This window comes from Salvelinus fontinalis, chromosome 12, assembly GCF_029448725.1.
Source record: "Salvelinus fontinalis isolate EN_2023a chromosome 12, ASM2944872v1, whole genome shotgun sequence".
Lineage (NCBI taxonomy): Eukaryota > Metazoa > Chordata > Actinopteri > Salmoniformes > Salmonidae > Salvelinus > Salvelinus fontinalis.
This window is the reverse complement of record NC_074676.1, coordinates 21,862,349-21,878,651: the sequence shown is the minus strand read 5'-3', so window position 1 is coordinate 21,878,651 and position 16,303 is coordinate 21,862,349. Positions and strand designations below refer to the sequence as shown.

Genomic DNA, 16,303 nt, shown 5'->3' with positions numbered 1-16,303 from the left:
CACATTGTATATAGATTCTCTTTTTTCTACCATGTTATTGACTTGTTTATTGTTTACTCCATGTGTAACTCTGTGTTGTTGTCTGTTCACACTGCTATGCTTTATCTTGACCAGGTCGCAGTTGCAAATGAGAACTTGTTCTCAACTAGCCTACCTGGTTAAATAAAGGTGAAATAAAAAAATAAATGTTAAAGACTACCCTGAAATTCAGAACCTCTGAGTTAAAATGAGCATAGAGCTTCCTATTGGTTGATTCTGATCGTTTCCAAGTTTCCAAACCTCATCTTCCTACAACTAGTTTCCAAGTCAGACATTTCCGAGTTCTAAATTGTCTTGAACACAGCGCTGGTCTGACTGGGCTTTTATTTGGAAAAAAAAAAAAGGATTATTTGAGAGTTTATTCACGACAAGTCGAAAACTCCGAGTTAAAATTAAAGCAAGTTATTTGCGTAGAGCTTCATATTAGTTGATTCTGACCATTTCCAATTGGGAAACTCGGGCCTCATCTTTCTACAATGTTTACAAGTCGACATTTTAAGTTTCCGAGTTGTCCTGAATACGCCATATTTCCGCCAAATAAAACATTGTTTTAAAAAAGATCCCAATACATGTGTTTATCACACCATAAAACAATGTGTGAGCTAATGTACATTATGTGTGTTTCATTAGACGGCAATTGAGTCACTTGCTTCACACGACGATGACAATTCCGCCACCCCCCTTTCATCGCTGCGTATCTGGAAAGTTCTCGGCTTTTCCTCCAGATGCTAGAACTAAGCAAACACAGCAACGTGGACTCCTTGACTTATTAGCCAAGCAGCTCAATAGCAAACATTCAGTTTGGAGACTGGTGCACAACGGTCGATATCCGGCATAATTTCGCGCTAAATATAGCTAACAAGACAAACGGATTCTTGATCTAGCTGATTTGTGGCGAAGCTGGCCTTTCCGAACCATAGTTAGTTATATAGCTAGCTTGCGCCCTACTAGCCAGCCGTATTGTTAGCTAGCAAACGTCAGCAGACATAATTGTTTCAGGCCAGGGGCTCCAGGGCTATGACTGCTGAAGAGGTGACCAACGAAGAACAGAACAACATCCCGATGGAGGGAGAGGATATCACGCAGAAGAAAGATGGAGGGGTTTTAAAGGTAACTGAGAAAGCTACGTTAGTTAGTCAGCTAGCTTAGCTAACGTGGGCTTGCTCGCTTATCTAGCCAATGCAATGAATGATATTACCAGAACTACAGTAGCCTAAACTATTTTTTAACATTTTATTTTCGTTATTTGGTTAACTAGGTTAACTTAAGACTACTTAGATGGTTTTTCGCAGTACAACGACTGAATTGGCAACCGTTGGGTTTTGCCGTTTGCTAACGTTAGCCAGCGATAAATATCTGTTTGACTAACATGGTTAGCAAGCTAACTGGCTAGCTACCCCCATCTTCGATAGCCAGCAGATCTAGAAGCTTTAAGTTCATATGCCTTGCCACCATGATAAAGGCCTACGGCCGAGACAATAATATATCTAAGGTATGCACCACACACAGAAGGTGCTGCAACTGCCTCTGGTAACAACCATGCAGCATTCCATTGGAAACAAATAAACGCAACCAACAATTTCAGACTTTACTGAGTTATGAAATAAACTCATTATGCCCTAATCTATGGATTTCACATGACTAGGAAAACAGTCAGTATCTGGTGTGACCATTATTTTCCTCATGTAGCGCTACACATTTCCTTTGCATAGAGTTGATCAGGCTGTTGATTGTGGTGTGTGAAATGTTGGCCCGCTCCTCTTCAAAGGCTGTGCGAAGTTGCTGGATATTGGCTGAAACTGGAACACAATGTCAATCCAGAGCATCCCAAACATGGTTGGATGTACTGCCAAATTCTCGAATGCCGGTTGGATATACTGCCAAATTCTCGAATGACATTTAATGGCTTATGGTAGAGAAATGAACATTACATTCTCTTGCAACAGCTCTGGTGGACATTCCAGCAGCCCGCATGCCAATTGTACGATCCCTCAACTTGAAGCATCTGTGGCGTTGTGACAAAACTGCACATTTTAGTGGCCTTTTATTGACCCCCAGCACAAGGTGCACCTGTGTAATGATCATACTGTTTAATCAGCTTCTTGATATTCCACACCTGTCTGGTGGGTGGATTATCTTGGCAAAGGAGAAATGCTCATGAACAGGAATGTAAAACAAATAAGAGAAAAATAAGCGTTTTTTGTCTGTATTGGAACATTTCTGTGATCTTTTATTTCAGCTCATGAAACATGGGACCAACACTTTACATGTTAGGTTGAATTTTTGTTCAGTGTACTAGGCCACATGCATTGCTACAGCACAACTAATCTTCAGTCTCTCCCTCCCCTCGATCTCTAGTTGGTGAAGCAGGAAGGCACAGGGACAGAGCTGCCTATGACTGGAGACAAGGTGTTTGTTCACTATGTTGGCACACTGCTGGATGGAACCCTGTTTGACTCCAGTCGTGAACGAGGAGAGAAGTTTTCCTTTGAGCTGGGCAAAGGTGTGTGTCTGTCTGTTAGTGTAGGCCAGGTGATCAAGGTGATGGACCTTGGTGTAGCTACTATAACTGTGTGTGTGTGGGTGTGTAGGCCAGGTCATCAAGGCGTGGGACCTGGGAGTGGCTACTATGAAAGTAGGAGAGATCAGCCAGCTGATCTGTAAACCAGAGTATGCATACGGCACTGCTGGCAGCCCCCCGAAGATACCCCCCAACGCTACACTTGTCTTCCAGGTAACCCTCTGTCAGGGATTGAGAAGTTGTGTTTTTGAGATAAACATTCTGTGCCGACATTGACGTGTGACTTTGTAAGAGTGCTCAAATTGAATGTTTTGTGTGTTAGGTGGAGTTGTTTGAGTTTCGAGGGGAGGACATCACTGAGGGAGAGGATGGAGGAATCATCCGTCGCATCATCACTAAGGGAGAGGGATACACCAAGCCTAATGAAGGCGCTGCCGTAGAAGGTACGAGCGTGCACACAAACGTATCATCATCAATAAGGAACAAACCAAACTAAGACCTACCAGCTCTCACACACCTACCTCTCTTTCCCCTGCAGTGTGTTTGGAGGGCAGCTGTGAGGGCAAGGTGTTTGACAAGAGGGAGCTAAAGTTTGAGTTGGGAGATGGAGAGAGCCTGGGTCTGCCAAGCGGAGTGGAAAAAGCCCTGACGGCTATGGAGCAGGGAGAGGAGTCCCTCTTCTTCATCAAACCCAAGTAATACTCACTACAAACTTAGTGTGCATATTATGTTGTTTTGAGAAATGTTTAATTGTGTGTTCTCTGGGCATATTAGCCGAGTTGTCTGCACTCTGTGTCACAGGAGGTTGGTGGCACCTTAATTGTGGAGAACGGGCTCGTGTTAATGACTGGAGCGAAATGGTATTAAACACTTGGTTTCCATGTGTTTGATGCCTTTCCATTTGCGCCGTTCTGGCCATTATGAGCTGTTCTCCCCTCAGCAGCTCCCTGTGCTCTGTATGTATGGATATCTAAGTGTGTGTGTGTGTGTGTGTGTGTGTGTGTGTGTGTGTGAAGGTATGGCTATGGAAACACAGGCAACAGCAAGTACAATATTCCTGGTGAAGCCACTCTGCAGTACAAACTCAAACTGACCACCTTCGAGAAGGTATGACCCCTCATCCTTTAGCCATATCAACTAGATGGTCCTGTCCAGAAACATCCCTTCTGCATTTTATTCATGGCATATCCACACATTTTGCCTACTGAAAATTTCCCTAGATGTGTCTGGTGTTCTGAGAGGTGATATGCTAGCTGGCTGACTAAAGTATTTCCTGTTCCCCAGGCCAAGGAATCCTGGGAAATGAACTCAGCAGAGAAACTGGAGCAGAGCATCATTGTCAAGGAGAAGGGAACACAGTACTTCAAGGTGGGTGTGTATTAACGTTTCTTTGTGTGAAGAGAAGTAGCTTCAAACATCGGTGCAGATTTACACAGGAAGTAATATGATATGTGTTTGTCTGTAGGAGGGAAAGTATCGCCAGGCGTCTGTCCAGTATAAAAGGATTGTGTCCTGGCTGGAGAATGAATCGAGTTTACCCGAGGGGGAGGAGCAAAAGGCTCAGGCCCTGCGGTTGGCTGCTCACCTCAACCTCGCCATGTGCTTCCTCAAGCTACAGGAACCAAGCTCTACTTTCAACAACTGTGACAAGGTACACTCACTCAGAAGACACACACCTGACTGTATCTGAACATATCTGACTACCTGAATATTAACGCCACACTTATTCACCTATGGTTTCTGCTCTCTCTCATTCATGTGTGTAGGCCCTGGAGCTGGATGAGACCAATGAAAAGGCTCTATTCCGGAGGGGGGAGGCGCTGTTTGCCATGAAGGAGTTTGATAGGGCGAGAGCAGACTTCCAGCGTGTCATACAACTGTATCCTAGCAACAAGGCCGCCAAAAGCCAGGTAATGTACTAGAATGGTCTTTGTGTGCCTCAGTCGAAACTTCCCTCTCTTCTGGATGTCCCATCTCTCCCTGCTGTCTGTCTGATCTGGGTCTTTTTCTACCCTTCCAGGTGGCTCTGTGCCAGAAACAGGTTAAGGAGCAGCATGAGAAGGACAAGAGGCTCTATGCCAACATGTTCCAGAAGTTTGCTGAGAGGGATGCTAAGGTGAGACAAACAGCCCTTAGCCCCTACACACTTTTCCTAGTTCCTCCACACCACACAATTCCCCTGGCCCCAATGTAAGTGGTGATGGAATACTGAAGAAAACACAGAACAAGGTTGTAGTTCTCTAAATTAACCACCAGAGGGCAAACTAACTCACACTTAGCATCCTATAGACAGGTTGGTTGTTAATAACCTCTAACGAGTCACCCTCCCGGATCCGGGATCCTCCTCATCAAAAAAGCTGACTAGCATAGCCTAGCGCGACAGGGATATCATATAATTTCATGAAATCACAAGTCCAATACAGCAAATGAAAGATAAACATCTTGTGAATCCAGCCATCATTTCCGACTTTTAAAATGTTTTACAGCGAAAACACAATATATATTTATTAGCTCACCACAATAGCCAAACACACAACGCCATTTATTCACCAGAAAGATAGCTTTCACAAAATCCACAAATAGAGATAAAATTAATCACTAACCTTTGAACAACTTCATCAGATGACAGTCTAATAACATCATGTTATACAATACATTTATGTTTTGTACGAAAATGTGCATATTTAGAGCTACAAATCCTGGTTTTACATTGTGAATACGTAGCCATGATGCACCAAATTGTCCAGAGAAATTTTGGACAGTCACGTAATCTAACCAAAAAACTCATCATAAACTTTACTAAAAAATACATGCTGTGCAGCAAATGAAAGATACACTGGTTCTTAATGCAACCGCTGTGTTAGATTTAAAAAATATATCTTTAGTACAACATACAGCATGCAATATTGTGAGACAGCGCTCACCAATTCTCTGCCTTGTTGGAGCCAACACAAACCACACAAATACGAAATAACATAAATATTCTCTTACTTTTGATGATCTTCCATCAGAATGTTGTGCAAGGAGTCCTAGTTCCAGAATAAATCGTTGTTTTGTTTTAGAATGTCCATTTCTTCTGTCGAATTAGCAACTTTGGCTAGCCATGTGGAGGGCACATGTCCAAGAAATCTTTACGCGTGGAACGAAAAATTCCCAATAAACTGGTCAAACTCGGTTGAAAATCCTACTTTGATGTTTTTCTCATATGTATCCAATAAAATCAGAGCCGGAGCATTTCGTCGTGTATACGTAACGCATTTCAGAAGACAATGCGAGGTTCCCTGGTGCGTAGTTGAATACTGACAAGAGTGGACCTGTCACTCCAAAAGTGCTCATTCGGTCTCACATCAAGCTAGACACCCCATTCAACATTCTACTGCCTGTTGACATCTAGTGGAAGGTGTATGAAGTGCATACAGATCCATAAATATAAGCCAGTTGAATAGGCAGGCTCTGACACAGAGCCCCATTTTCAGAATTTTCACTTCCTGTTTGGAGGTTTGCTCCCAGTGTTTTCTATCCAATGGTAATAATAATATGCATATTGTATGATCTAGAACAGAGTACGAGGCTGTTTAATTTGGGCACAATTTTTCCCCAAAGTGAAAACAGCGCCCCCTATTAAGAAGTTAATCAACAAAACTGACGGTATACCAAAACTTTGGTACTTTTTCAATACTAGAACATGAAAATGTAAAAAAAATGGTATTAGAATGTGTTACTTTCAGTAATTCTGTCATGTGTCTCGCGGATCAAGCCTGTCTGTCAGCGCAGTCGACCCCTTATTATAGCTTGCACCGTGCCTGCTCCACTTAGTAATTTATAAATTAAGATACTTCTATGCAAATGTTGTTGATCAGTATAATAAGTCCCAAATGGAAGGAAAGCAGGTTGTTTGTCATCTTAGCCCCATGAAATCAGCCAACACAAGCTCAATAACTCAGTGCATGTACACACTCCTATTGAAAATGCCTTCACCTGTATTGTGGATAGGCCTAGGCTACATCTCTATTGATAAACTGGGTAAATCAAGATTTACCATTCAAATAAATGATTACCGTTGTGTAGTTGGTAAAAACCAAGTCAAATTGATTGTATAATTGATTCATTTGGAAAGCATTCAGACCCATTTACTTTTTCTACATTTTGTTACGCTACATCCTTATTCTAAATTGGATAAAATATATATTTTTCTCTCAATATACACACAATACCCCATAATGACAAAGCTTAAACAGGGTTTTGAATTTTTTGCCAATTTATTGAAAATAAAAAAACAGATGCCTTATTTACATACAATCTAAAATGTATTACATTTATTTAACAACGCAACAAAATGTAGATAAAGTCAAGTGGTCTGAATACTTTCCAAATGCACTGTACATGGCTGTGTCTGAATAATGTTGATGAAAAAAACAAAACATGCACATGTAATGATATTGAACTCAAAAGGTGCCCAACGATTGAACAGAGCAGTAGCTGAGTTTATCTGTTTGGATCAAGTGCCATTCTGTGACTTTGGTTAATATGTCTTGTTTTTTTTCTGTGGTATCGAGTATTGTGATACTAAACCTGGTATTGAAGTCAATTCTGGTACCATGACAACACTATGTGCAACTATGTGGCAAAATATGCTGGGTTGGCTAAGACTGACAACATCCAAACTATATTTAGTTTCCAAATGTTTATTGAAAACTTAAATTTGCGTTATGAGCACATGTCTCTCAAATATATTGTTATTTTAACCATATTAGCATAGACATGACATCAGTCAAAACACCTAAAAACAAGACATGGTATCATTAACGAGCCACCTACAATTCCCTACATGGTAGCAGCTTGTCATTGTTGCTATCTGACCATTCAGAATCATAACAACGCACGCCTTCTGGCCATAGACGCATCATTTTCATGACGTTGTCAGCCAACCTGTCTATGAAGCTACATCACCTCTGAACATTGAACTAAACTGTATTAATATCTCTCTTGCTCTCTCTGCTGTGATGACCAGGAGGAGGCTGACAAGGGGATGGAGAATGGAGGAGGGATGGAGGTGGAGGAGAGTGGAGGACAGGAGTAATGGCTGCTGGAGACAGCTGTGGTAGTCTGTCTGTCATGAAGACTTAACTTCAGACATTTGTGTTTCTAAAGAGAGAAAGTGTTAGTGTGTGTGAGAAGTGCATGTGTGTCCATGGCTCGACTGTATCTCCTGTGTGTCTGTGTGCTATCATCATGGCAGCTAGCTGGCTGGGTGGGCCTTTTGTAGCTGACTGCACTCCAGAGGTGTGGCTAAAAGGAGTCCCCCTCCCCTCCCTCTGGTTAGCATGTAGCAGGCTGCCCCATCCCTGCACGCCCCTGCTCAGAATTCTTTGCTTAATGGAGTTGGAAGCCCAGTACTAGATGTGTGTAATCACCCCCTCCCCCTTCCAAGGCCAACTAATCAATTCCTGGGGACTGCTCCCTGTGTGTGTGTGTGACTGTGTCTGCTGACCGTAGCAGCACCCTCTCTAGCGGAAGTCATGCTCACTAAACAATTGCTCTCTGCTTCTCAAACACTGTATGTTCTTACCCTGGGTTTATGATTTCTCTCTAACTGTTCTTAATGGGATGCTGATTTACTTCACGACTGGAAAGTGTGTGTGTGTGTGTGTAGTAGTAGCTGATATGAACTAGCAGCTTCTCCTGGTCGAACTCAGCCAGTATAAAGTTTAGTCAGATTACATATATAGTCTTACTGTAGTCTATGGCTCCATCCCAAATCACACACTATACCCTGTAGATGACATATGTCCAACTTTTTGACCAGTGCCCTGTGTCTAACCTGAGGAGGCTGCTATAAAGTAGTGCACTATATAAATAATGGGTGTCATTTGAGATGCAGACTTACAGCATCCAGCACCAGCGGACCTGGCTCTAGAATAATACCTGATTCAGCTAATCACGGTCCTGTGGAGCAGTTGGTTTGTAGAATCAAGTGTGTTGGAACAGGACGGAGCAGCTAGGGAGTGAGATTGGTCAGTGGGTGGGGTTTGAGGTGTCAAATGCGTGTGTTGATGGGGGGGGGGGGGTCTTTCTGATTGGAGCATTACGGTTAGTTCTCTGACTGTAGGATCTAATAAACAGAAATGACTCAAACTCTTGTTTTTGTGTATCCACATGTTTTGTACAATACAACTTTCTTTGGCCAACTGTTAAATCAGAAATGCATCTAATGCTCTCTCAGAAATGCATCTCCCCAGTGGTGAAAAAAGTACACAATTGTCTTACTTGAGTAAAAGTAAAGATACCTTAATAAAAAATAACTAATGTAAAAGTCACCAAGTAAAGTACTACTTGAGTAAAAGTATATGGTTTTAAATATACTTAAGTATTAAGTAAAATAATTGTACATTCCTTTATATTAAGAAAACCAGATGGCACCATTTTCTAGTATTTTTTTTATTCAAGGATAGCCAGGGACACACCAACACTCGGACGTCATTTACAAACGAAGCATTTTTGTTTAGTGAGTCCACCAGATGAGAGGCAGTAGGGATGTTCTCTTGAAGTGTATGTGAATTGGACCATTTCCCTGTCCTGCTAAGCATTTGAAATATAACCAGTACTTTTGGGTGTCATGGAAAATGTATGGAGTAAAAAGTACAATATTTTCTTAGGAATGTAGTAAAGTAAAAGTTGTTAAATATATATTGTGAAGTACAGATACCCCAAATAACTTAAGTAGTACTTTAAAATATTTTTACTTAAATACTTTATGCCACTGCTTCTCTTCCCCCTACCTCCCCTACACTGATTTGAAGTGGGTGACCTCAATGGAGCATTGCTTTCACCTGGATTCTCCTGGTCAGTCTATGTCAAGGAAATAGCAGGTGTTCCTAATGCTTTATATACCCCGTGTATATACCATACAAGCGCATTAAAGGAAAATATGTATCTTTATGAATGATCAATTTTCACCATATCTGAGTATGTATGGTATATCTACAGCCTAGCCAGAGTATCCAGATAGAAGAAAGTGCTTGTTTTAGATAAATAATACATTTTCACAAAAATATAATTGTACTCACAATTCTAAACTTTCTTCATAAGGCTTCCTTAATGTAAATAGACATCCGTTAGCACAACCTAGTCAGAGTAGCCAGATATAGGAAAATGCATGTAAAATCAAAAGAAGCACTTTTCACGATCATTGCATTTAAACTTTAAATAGAGTCTTGAGAGCTTGTATTGTATGGAAGCATATAGCTGCCAAAACTAAATTGAAAATGTAAATTGGGTAAGGATAAATCAATAGCTAATTCGCAATTTATTTGACCGTTTATGTGCGCATAATCGGACAAACTGTAATGCAAAAATCCAGTTTGCATATTTTTTTTAATTTAAGTACTATTTGCCACGTTTAAAATGAAAATAGTAGCCTAGTGGTTAGAGCGTTGGGCCTGTAACTGAAAGGTTGCTGGATCGAATCCCTGAGCTGACAAGGTAAAAATCAGTCATTCTGCCCCTGAGCAAGATAGTTAACCCACTGTTCCCTGGATTCCGAAGACGTGGATGTCGATTAAGGCAGCCCCCCGCACCTCTCTGATTCAGAGGGTTAAATGCGGAAGACACATTTCAGTTGATGCATTCAGTTGTACAACTGACTAGGTACCCCTTTTCCTTTCCCATATAAGGAAATCAGTCAATTTAAATAAATTCATTAGGCCCTAATCTATGGATTTCACATGACTAGGAATACAGATATGCATCTGTTGGTCACAGATACTGTAAAAAAAAAAAAAGGTAGAGGCGTGGTCAGAAAACCAGTCTGTATCTGGTGTGCAGCGCGACACATCTCCTTCGCATAGAGTTGATCAGGCTGTTGATTGTGGCCTTTGGAATGTTGTCCCACTCCTCTTCAATGGCTTTGCGAAGTTGCTGGATATTGGCGGGAACTGGAATATGCTGTGGTACCTGCCGTTTCAGAGCATCCTAAACATGCTCAATGGGTGACATGTCAGGTGAGTATGCAGACCATGGAAAAACTGGGACATTTTCAGCTTCCAGGAATTGTGTACAGATCCTTGCGACATGGAACCGTGCATTATCATGCTGTCACGTGAGGTGATGTCAGCGGATGAATGGCATGACATTAGGCCTCAGGATCTCGTCACGGTATCGCTATGCATTCAAAATGCCATAGATACAATATAAATGTCTTTGTTGTATGTAGCTTTTGCCTGCTCAAACCATAACCCCACCACCACCATGGGGCACTCTGTTCACAATGTTGACATCAGCAAACCGCTCACCCACACAATGCCATACACATGGTTTGTGATTGTGAGGCCGGTTGGACGTACTGCCAAATTCTATAAAACGACATTGGAGGCAGCTTATAGAGAAATTGTCTGGCAACAGCTCTGGTGGACATTCCTGCAGTCAGCATGCCAATTGCACGCTACCTAAAAACTTGAGACATCAGTGGCATTGTGTTGTGTGACAAAACTGCACATTTTAGAATGGCCTTTTTTTGTCCCCGGCACCTTGTGGAAAATGGGTAATGATCATGCTGTTTAATCAGCTTCTTGTTATGCCACACCTGTCAGGTGGATGGATTCTTTTGGTAAAGGAGAAATGCTCACTAACAGGGATGTAAACAAATTTGTGCACAACATTTGAGAGAAATAAGCTTTTTGTGCATATGGAAAATGGTAGGCCGTCAGGGCCAGCAAGGCCTTCTCTGCTGGCCTAAACATTATCAGAATATAATTTGTTTTTAAATATATTTTCCCACAAATATGTATTAAATTATTCCCCAGAGTAAGAGTTATACTCTTCATTTCATAGCTTCCCTCTTGGTTGCACTACTTGGTCCAGCCCCAGGTTGAGATTTGGAGGGCTGGTCTTTATGTTAGATCTTTTATCCAATCATATTCAGCCATCATGTGTTGCCAGGGGTCTAAAATCAGCCCTCAGGCCTTCAGAATCAACAGTGCGGGCGTTTGTAGCTTAAAGTGAATGGAAATGAACATTTAGTGTCAACCAATCAGCTTTAGAGTTGGCTATTGTACACCTGCTGGCTGGCCCTAGTTTTACACAGGAGCCAGCTAGCAGGCGTAGTGCGTGCACGTCTTTTGATTGGATTACCAACTTCCTGTTTCTGTCACACACACACACACACACACACCGGTGTCCTGGTTTCCATCTCAATTAATAAGTAAACCGATGAAGATCACATGCTATGGCTGGAGAGAAAGAAGGGGAAAGCAGGACAGGTTAAAGCAACATGATGGAGGCCCGAGCCCAGATATTAGCTTTCACCTGCTCTTTGACATTAATGTAACGGAATAGAGATTCCTGCTGAATGAATTGAATATTGAGCTACATGAGTTAGGGTTCTTATTTTCTAACATATGCACTTACAACCTAGCATAAAAATAATGATGTATGAAGAATTGACGCTAACCTGTTACGGCATTAACACAATCTGCCTCTTCAGGGTCACAAAGGGTGGAAAAAGTAGCCAATTGTAATACTTTAGTAAAAGTAAATATACCTTAATAGAAAATGAATAGAAAGTAAACTTAAGTCACCCAGAAAAAATACTACTTAAGTAAAAGTCTAAAAGTATTTGGTTTTAAATATACTTAAGTATCAAAAGTAAAAATCTGAATAATTTTCCAATCCTTATATTAAGCAAACCAGACAGTATTTTTTTTATGGATAGCCAGGGGCACACTCCAACACTTAGACATCATTTAAAAACTAAGCATTTGCATTTAGTGAGTCCACCAGATTAGAGGCAGTAGGGATGACCACGTGTTCTCTTGATAAGTGTGTGAATTGGACCATTTTCCTGTAATGACATATAACTATAACTATTTTGCCAATTGGATTGGTCCCCTCTACCACAAGGAACCCCACTAATCTACCGACGGAAACGCACGAGGTGGCTAAAAACGGACCTCCATCTTCTGCCAGCTTGCTACCCATGGCCCGGCTAGCTGTCTGAATCGCCGTGACCCCAACCAACCTCACTAGTCACTGGACCCTTGTGATCACTCAGCTAAGCATGCCTCTCCTTAATGTAAATATGCCTTGTCTATTGCTGTTCTGGTTAGTGTTTATTGGCTTATTTCACTGTAGAGCCTCTAGCCCTGCTCATTATACCTTATCCAACCTTTCAGTTCCACCACCCACACATGCGATAACATCACCTGGTTTCAATGATGTTTCTAGAGACAATATCTCTCTCATCACTCAATGCCTAGGTTTACCTCCACTGCATTCACATCCTACCATACCTTTGTCTGTACATTATACCTTGAAGCTATTTTAACGCCCCCAGAAACCTGCTCCTTTTACTCTCTGTTCCGGACGTCCTAGACAACCAATTCTCATAGCTTTTAGCCATACCCTTATCCTACTCCTCTGTTCTTCTGGCGATGTAGAGGTGAATCCTGGCCCTGCAGTGCCTAGCTCCACTCCTATTCCCCAGGCGCTCTCATTTGTTGACTTCTGTAACCGTAATACCCTTGGTTTCATGCATGTTAACATTAGAAGCCTCCTCCCTAAGTTTGTTTTATTCACTGCTTTAGCACACTCTGCCAACCCGGATGTCCTAGCCGTGTCTGAATCCTGGCTTAGGAAGACCACCAAAAACTCTGAAATCTTCATCCCTAACTACAACATTTTCAGACAAGATAGAACGGCCAAGGGGGGCGGTGTTGCAATCTACTGCAGAGATAGCCTGCAGAGTTCGGTCCTACTATCCAGGTCTGTACCCAAACAATTTGAACTTCTACTTTTAAAAATCCACCTCTCTAAAAACAAGTCTCTCACCGTTGCCGTCTGCTAAAGACCACCCTCTGCCCCCAGCTGTGCTCTGGACACCATATGTGAACTGATTGCCCCCCATCTATCTTCGGAGCTCGTGCTGCTAGGTGACCTAAACTGGGACATGCTTAACACCCCAGCCATCCTACAATCTAAACTTTATGCCCTCAATCTCACACAAATGATCAATGAACCTACCAGGTACCACCCCAAAGCCGTAAACATGGGCACCCTCATAGATATCATCCAAACCAACTTGCCCTCTAAATACTTTTTATTGTTTGTTTGTGTGCGCACACGCCTGGCTAGTGTTTCTGAGTCCAGAAGCCTGTTGTTGTTAACCAGACCCGATGCCTTTAGCTCAGCGGGTTAACATGACCCTGAATCAAGCAGAGGACACTTGTTGGAACATCAGCAGTAGAGGGTTGTACGGGAAGCGAGAAGTGTGCATGTGTGTGTGTGCGCAGTATGTTCAGATTCGTATGTGTCATTTCCATTGTTATGACCAGCTGATTGTGTGTTTAGAGTTAGATCTATGATTTAACTTTGAACTAGAACCAAGGAGATAAAGTGTGTGTGTCTGTCTGTTTGTTTGTTTCTTTCTTGTAAATACTCCTAATTTTAGTGGCAGTTTGTTTCCCAACATTTCTCCCTCTCTCTCTGCTGCAGGTTTCAGTCCTGCCATTGAGGACAGTCCCAAGAGAAGACCTACCCAAGAAAGAGCGGTAAGGATAGGGGGAGAAGAATAGAGAGAGAGAGAGTTTGGAGTGGAGGGCAAGGGAGAGTGGGAGGCAGAATTTGTCACATACCAGTTTTTCCATACACACCTATCACAAAAAACAGAAAAGGAGTTACCTCATCTGTGTGTTCCAGGTTGGAGGTGATATGGGGGAGGATTATTCAGAAGCCTTCCACAACCTGCCCAGGCTTGCCCAACAAGTAAGTGTGTGCGTGCGTGCGTGCGTGCGTGCGTGCGTGCGTGCGTGCGTGCGTGCGTGCGTGCGTGCGTGCGTGCGTGCGTGCGTGCGTGCGTGCGTGCGTGCGTGCGTGCGTGCGTGCGTGCGTGCGTGCGTGCGTGCGTGCGTGCGCATAGAACCAGTGGAAGAGAGTCAGTGCAATAACAACAAAAAAGGGGATCAATGCAAATAGTCTGGGTAGGCATTTGATTAAATGTTCAGCAGTCTAATGGCTTGTGGGTAGAAGCTGTTTAGGAACCTTTTGGTCCCACACTTGGCGCTCCGGTACCGCTTACCATGTGGTAGCAGAGAGAACAGTCTATGATTTAGGTGGCTAGAGTCTTTGACCCTTTTTAGGACCTTCCTCTGACACCGCCTGGTATAGAGGTCTATGTCTGTACAGTCCATTCGAAAGTATTCAGACCCCTTGACTTTTTCCACTTTGTTACGTTACAACCTTATTCTAAAGTGGTTTAAAAAAAATACCCCTCAACAATCTACACACAAAACCACATAATGACAAAGCAAAAACAGGTTTTTAGATATTTTAGCAAATGTAAAAATAAACTGAAATATCACAGTTAAATAAGTATTCAGACCCTTTACTCAGTACTTTGTTGAAGTACCTTTGGGAGCGATTACAGCCTCGAATCTTCTTGCGTATGACACTACAAGCTTGGCACACCTGTTTAAGGGGAGTTTCCCCCATTCTTCTCTGCAGATCCTCTCAAGCTCTATCAGGTTGGAAGGGGAGCGTTGCTGCACAGCTATATTCAGGTCTCTTCAGAGATGTTCGATCGGCTTTAAGTCCGGGCTCTGGCTGGGCCACTCAAGGACATTCAGAGACTTGTCCCGAAGCCACTCCTGCATTGTCCTGTTGGAAGGTGAACCGTCGCCCCAGTATGAGGTCCTGAGCGCTCTGTATACGGTTTTCATCAACGATCTCTGTGTACTTTGCGCCGTTAATCTTTGCCTCAATCCTACTATTCTCCCAGTCCCTGCCGCTGAAAGATATCCCCAAAGCATGATACTGCCACCATCATGCTTCACCGTAGGGATGGTGTTCGGTTTCCTCCAGATGTGACGCTTGGCAATAGGCCAGAGTTCAATCTTGGTTTCATCAGACCAGAGAATCTTATTTCTCATGGTCTGGCAAACTCTAAGCGGTCTGTCATGTGCCTTTTACTGAGGAGTGGCTTCCGTCTGGCCACTCTACCATAAAGGCCTGATTGGTGGAGTGCTGTAGAGATGGTTGTCCTTCTGGAAGGTTCTCCCATATTCACAGAGGAACTCTAGAGCTCTGTCAGAGTGACCATCGTGTTCTTGGTCACCTCTTTGACCAAGACCCTTTTCCCCCGATTGCTCAGTTTGGCCGGGCAGCCAGCTCTAGGAAGAGTCTTTGTGGTTCCAATCTTCTTCCATTTAAGAATGTTGGAAGCCACTGTGTTCTTGGGAACCTTAAACGCTACAGACATTTTTTGGTACCCTTCCCAGATCTGTCCCTCGACACAATCCTGTCTCGGCGCTCTACGGACAATTCCTTCAACCTCATGGCTTGGTTTTTGCTCTGACATGCACTGTCAACTGTGGGACCTTATATAGACAGGTGTGTGCCTTTCCAAATCAGGTCCAATCAATTGAATTTCCCACAGATGGACTCCAATCAAGTTGTAGAAACATCTCAAGGATGATCAATGGAAACAGGATGCACCTTTGCTCAATTTCAAGTCTCATAGCAAAGGGTCGGAATAATTACGTAAATAAGGTATTTCTGTTTTTAATTTTTAATCCATTGCCTAAAATTTCAAAAAACTGTTTTCACTTCGTCATTATGGTGTGTTATGTGTAGATTTCTGAGGATTTATTTTATTTGATCAATTTTAGAATAAGGCTGTAACGTAACAAAATGTGGAAAAAGTGAAGGGCTCTGAATACTTTCCGAAGGCACTGTATACATACAGTACCAGTC

The 16,303-nt window shown here is 42.5% G+C and overlaps 2 protein-coding genes across 2 annotated transcripts in view; both read left to right on the top strand.

The window, feature by feature from the left end:
• Positions 1-699: 699 nt before the first annotated feature.
• On the top strand, positions 700-8,877 carry LOC129866984 (peptidyl-prolyl cis-trans isomerase FKBP4-like). Its single transcript, XM_055940061.1, has 11 exons — positions 700-1,149; positions 2,398-2,542; positions 2,631-2,773; positions 2,883-3,003; positions 3,099-3,255; positions 3,577-3,667; positions 3,845-3,928; positions 4,026-4,211; positions 4,327-4,470; positions 4,581-4,676; positions 7,572-8,877. The coding sequence occupies exons 1-11, from the start codon at positions 1,057-1,059 to the stop codon at positions 7,638-7,640; spliced, it is 1,329 nt and encodes a 442-aa protein (XP_055796036.1). The 5' UTR covers positions 700-1,056; the 3' UTR covers positions 7,641-8,877.
• Positions 8,878-14,085: 5,208 nt separating this feature from the next.
• LOC129866981 (C2 domain-containing protein 5-like) overlaps positions 14,086-16,303 on the top strand; it is a 60,002-nt gene continuing 57,784 nt past the window's right edge. Inside the window, exons 1-2 of the mRNA XM_055940048.1 lie at positions 14,086-14,103; positions 14,252-14,317. The gene's annotated coding sequence lies outside the window, so the exon portion shown is untranslated. The remainder of the gene's footprint in view (positions 14,104-14,251; positions 14,318-16,303) is intronic.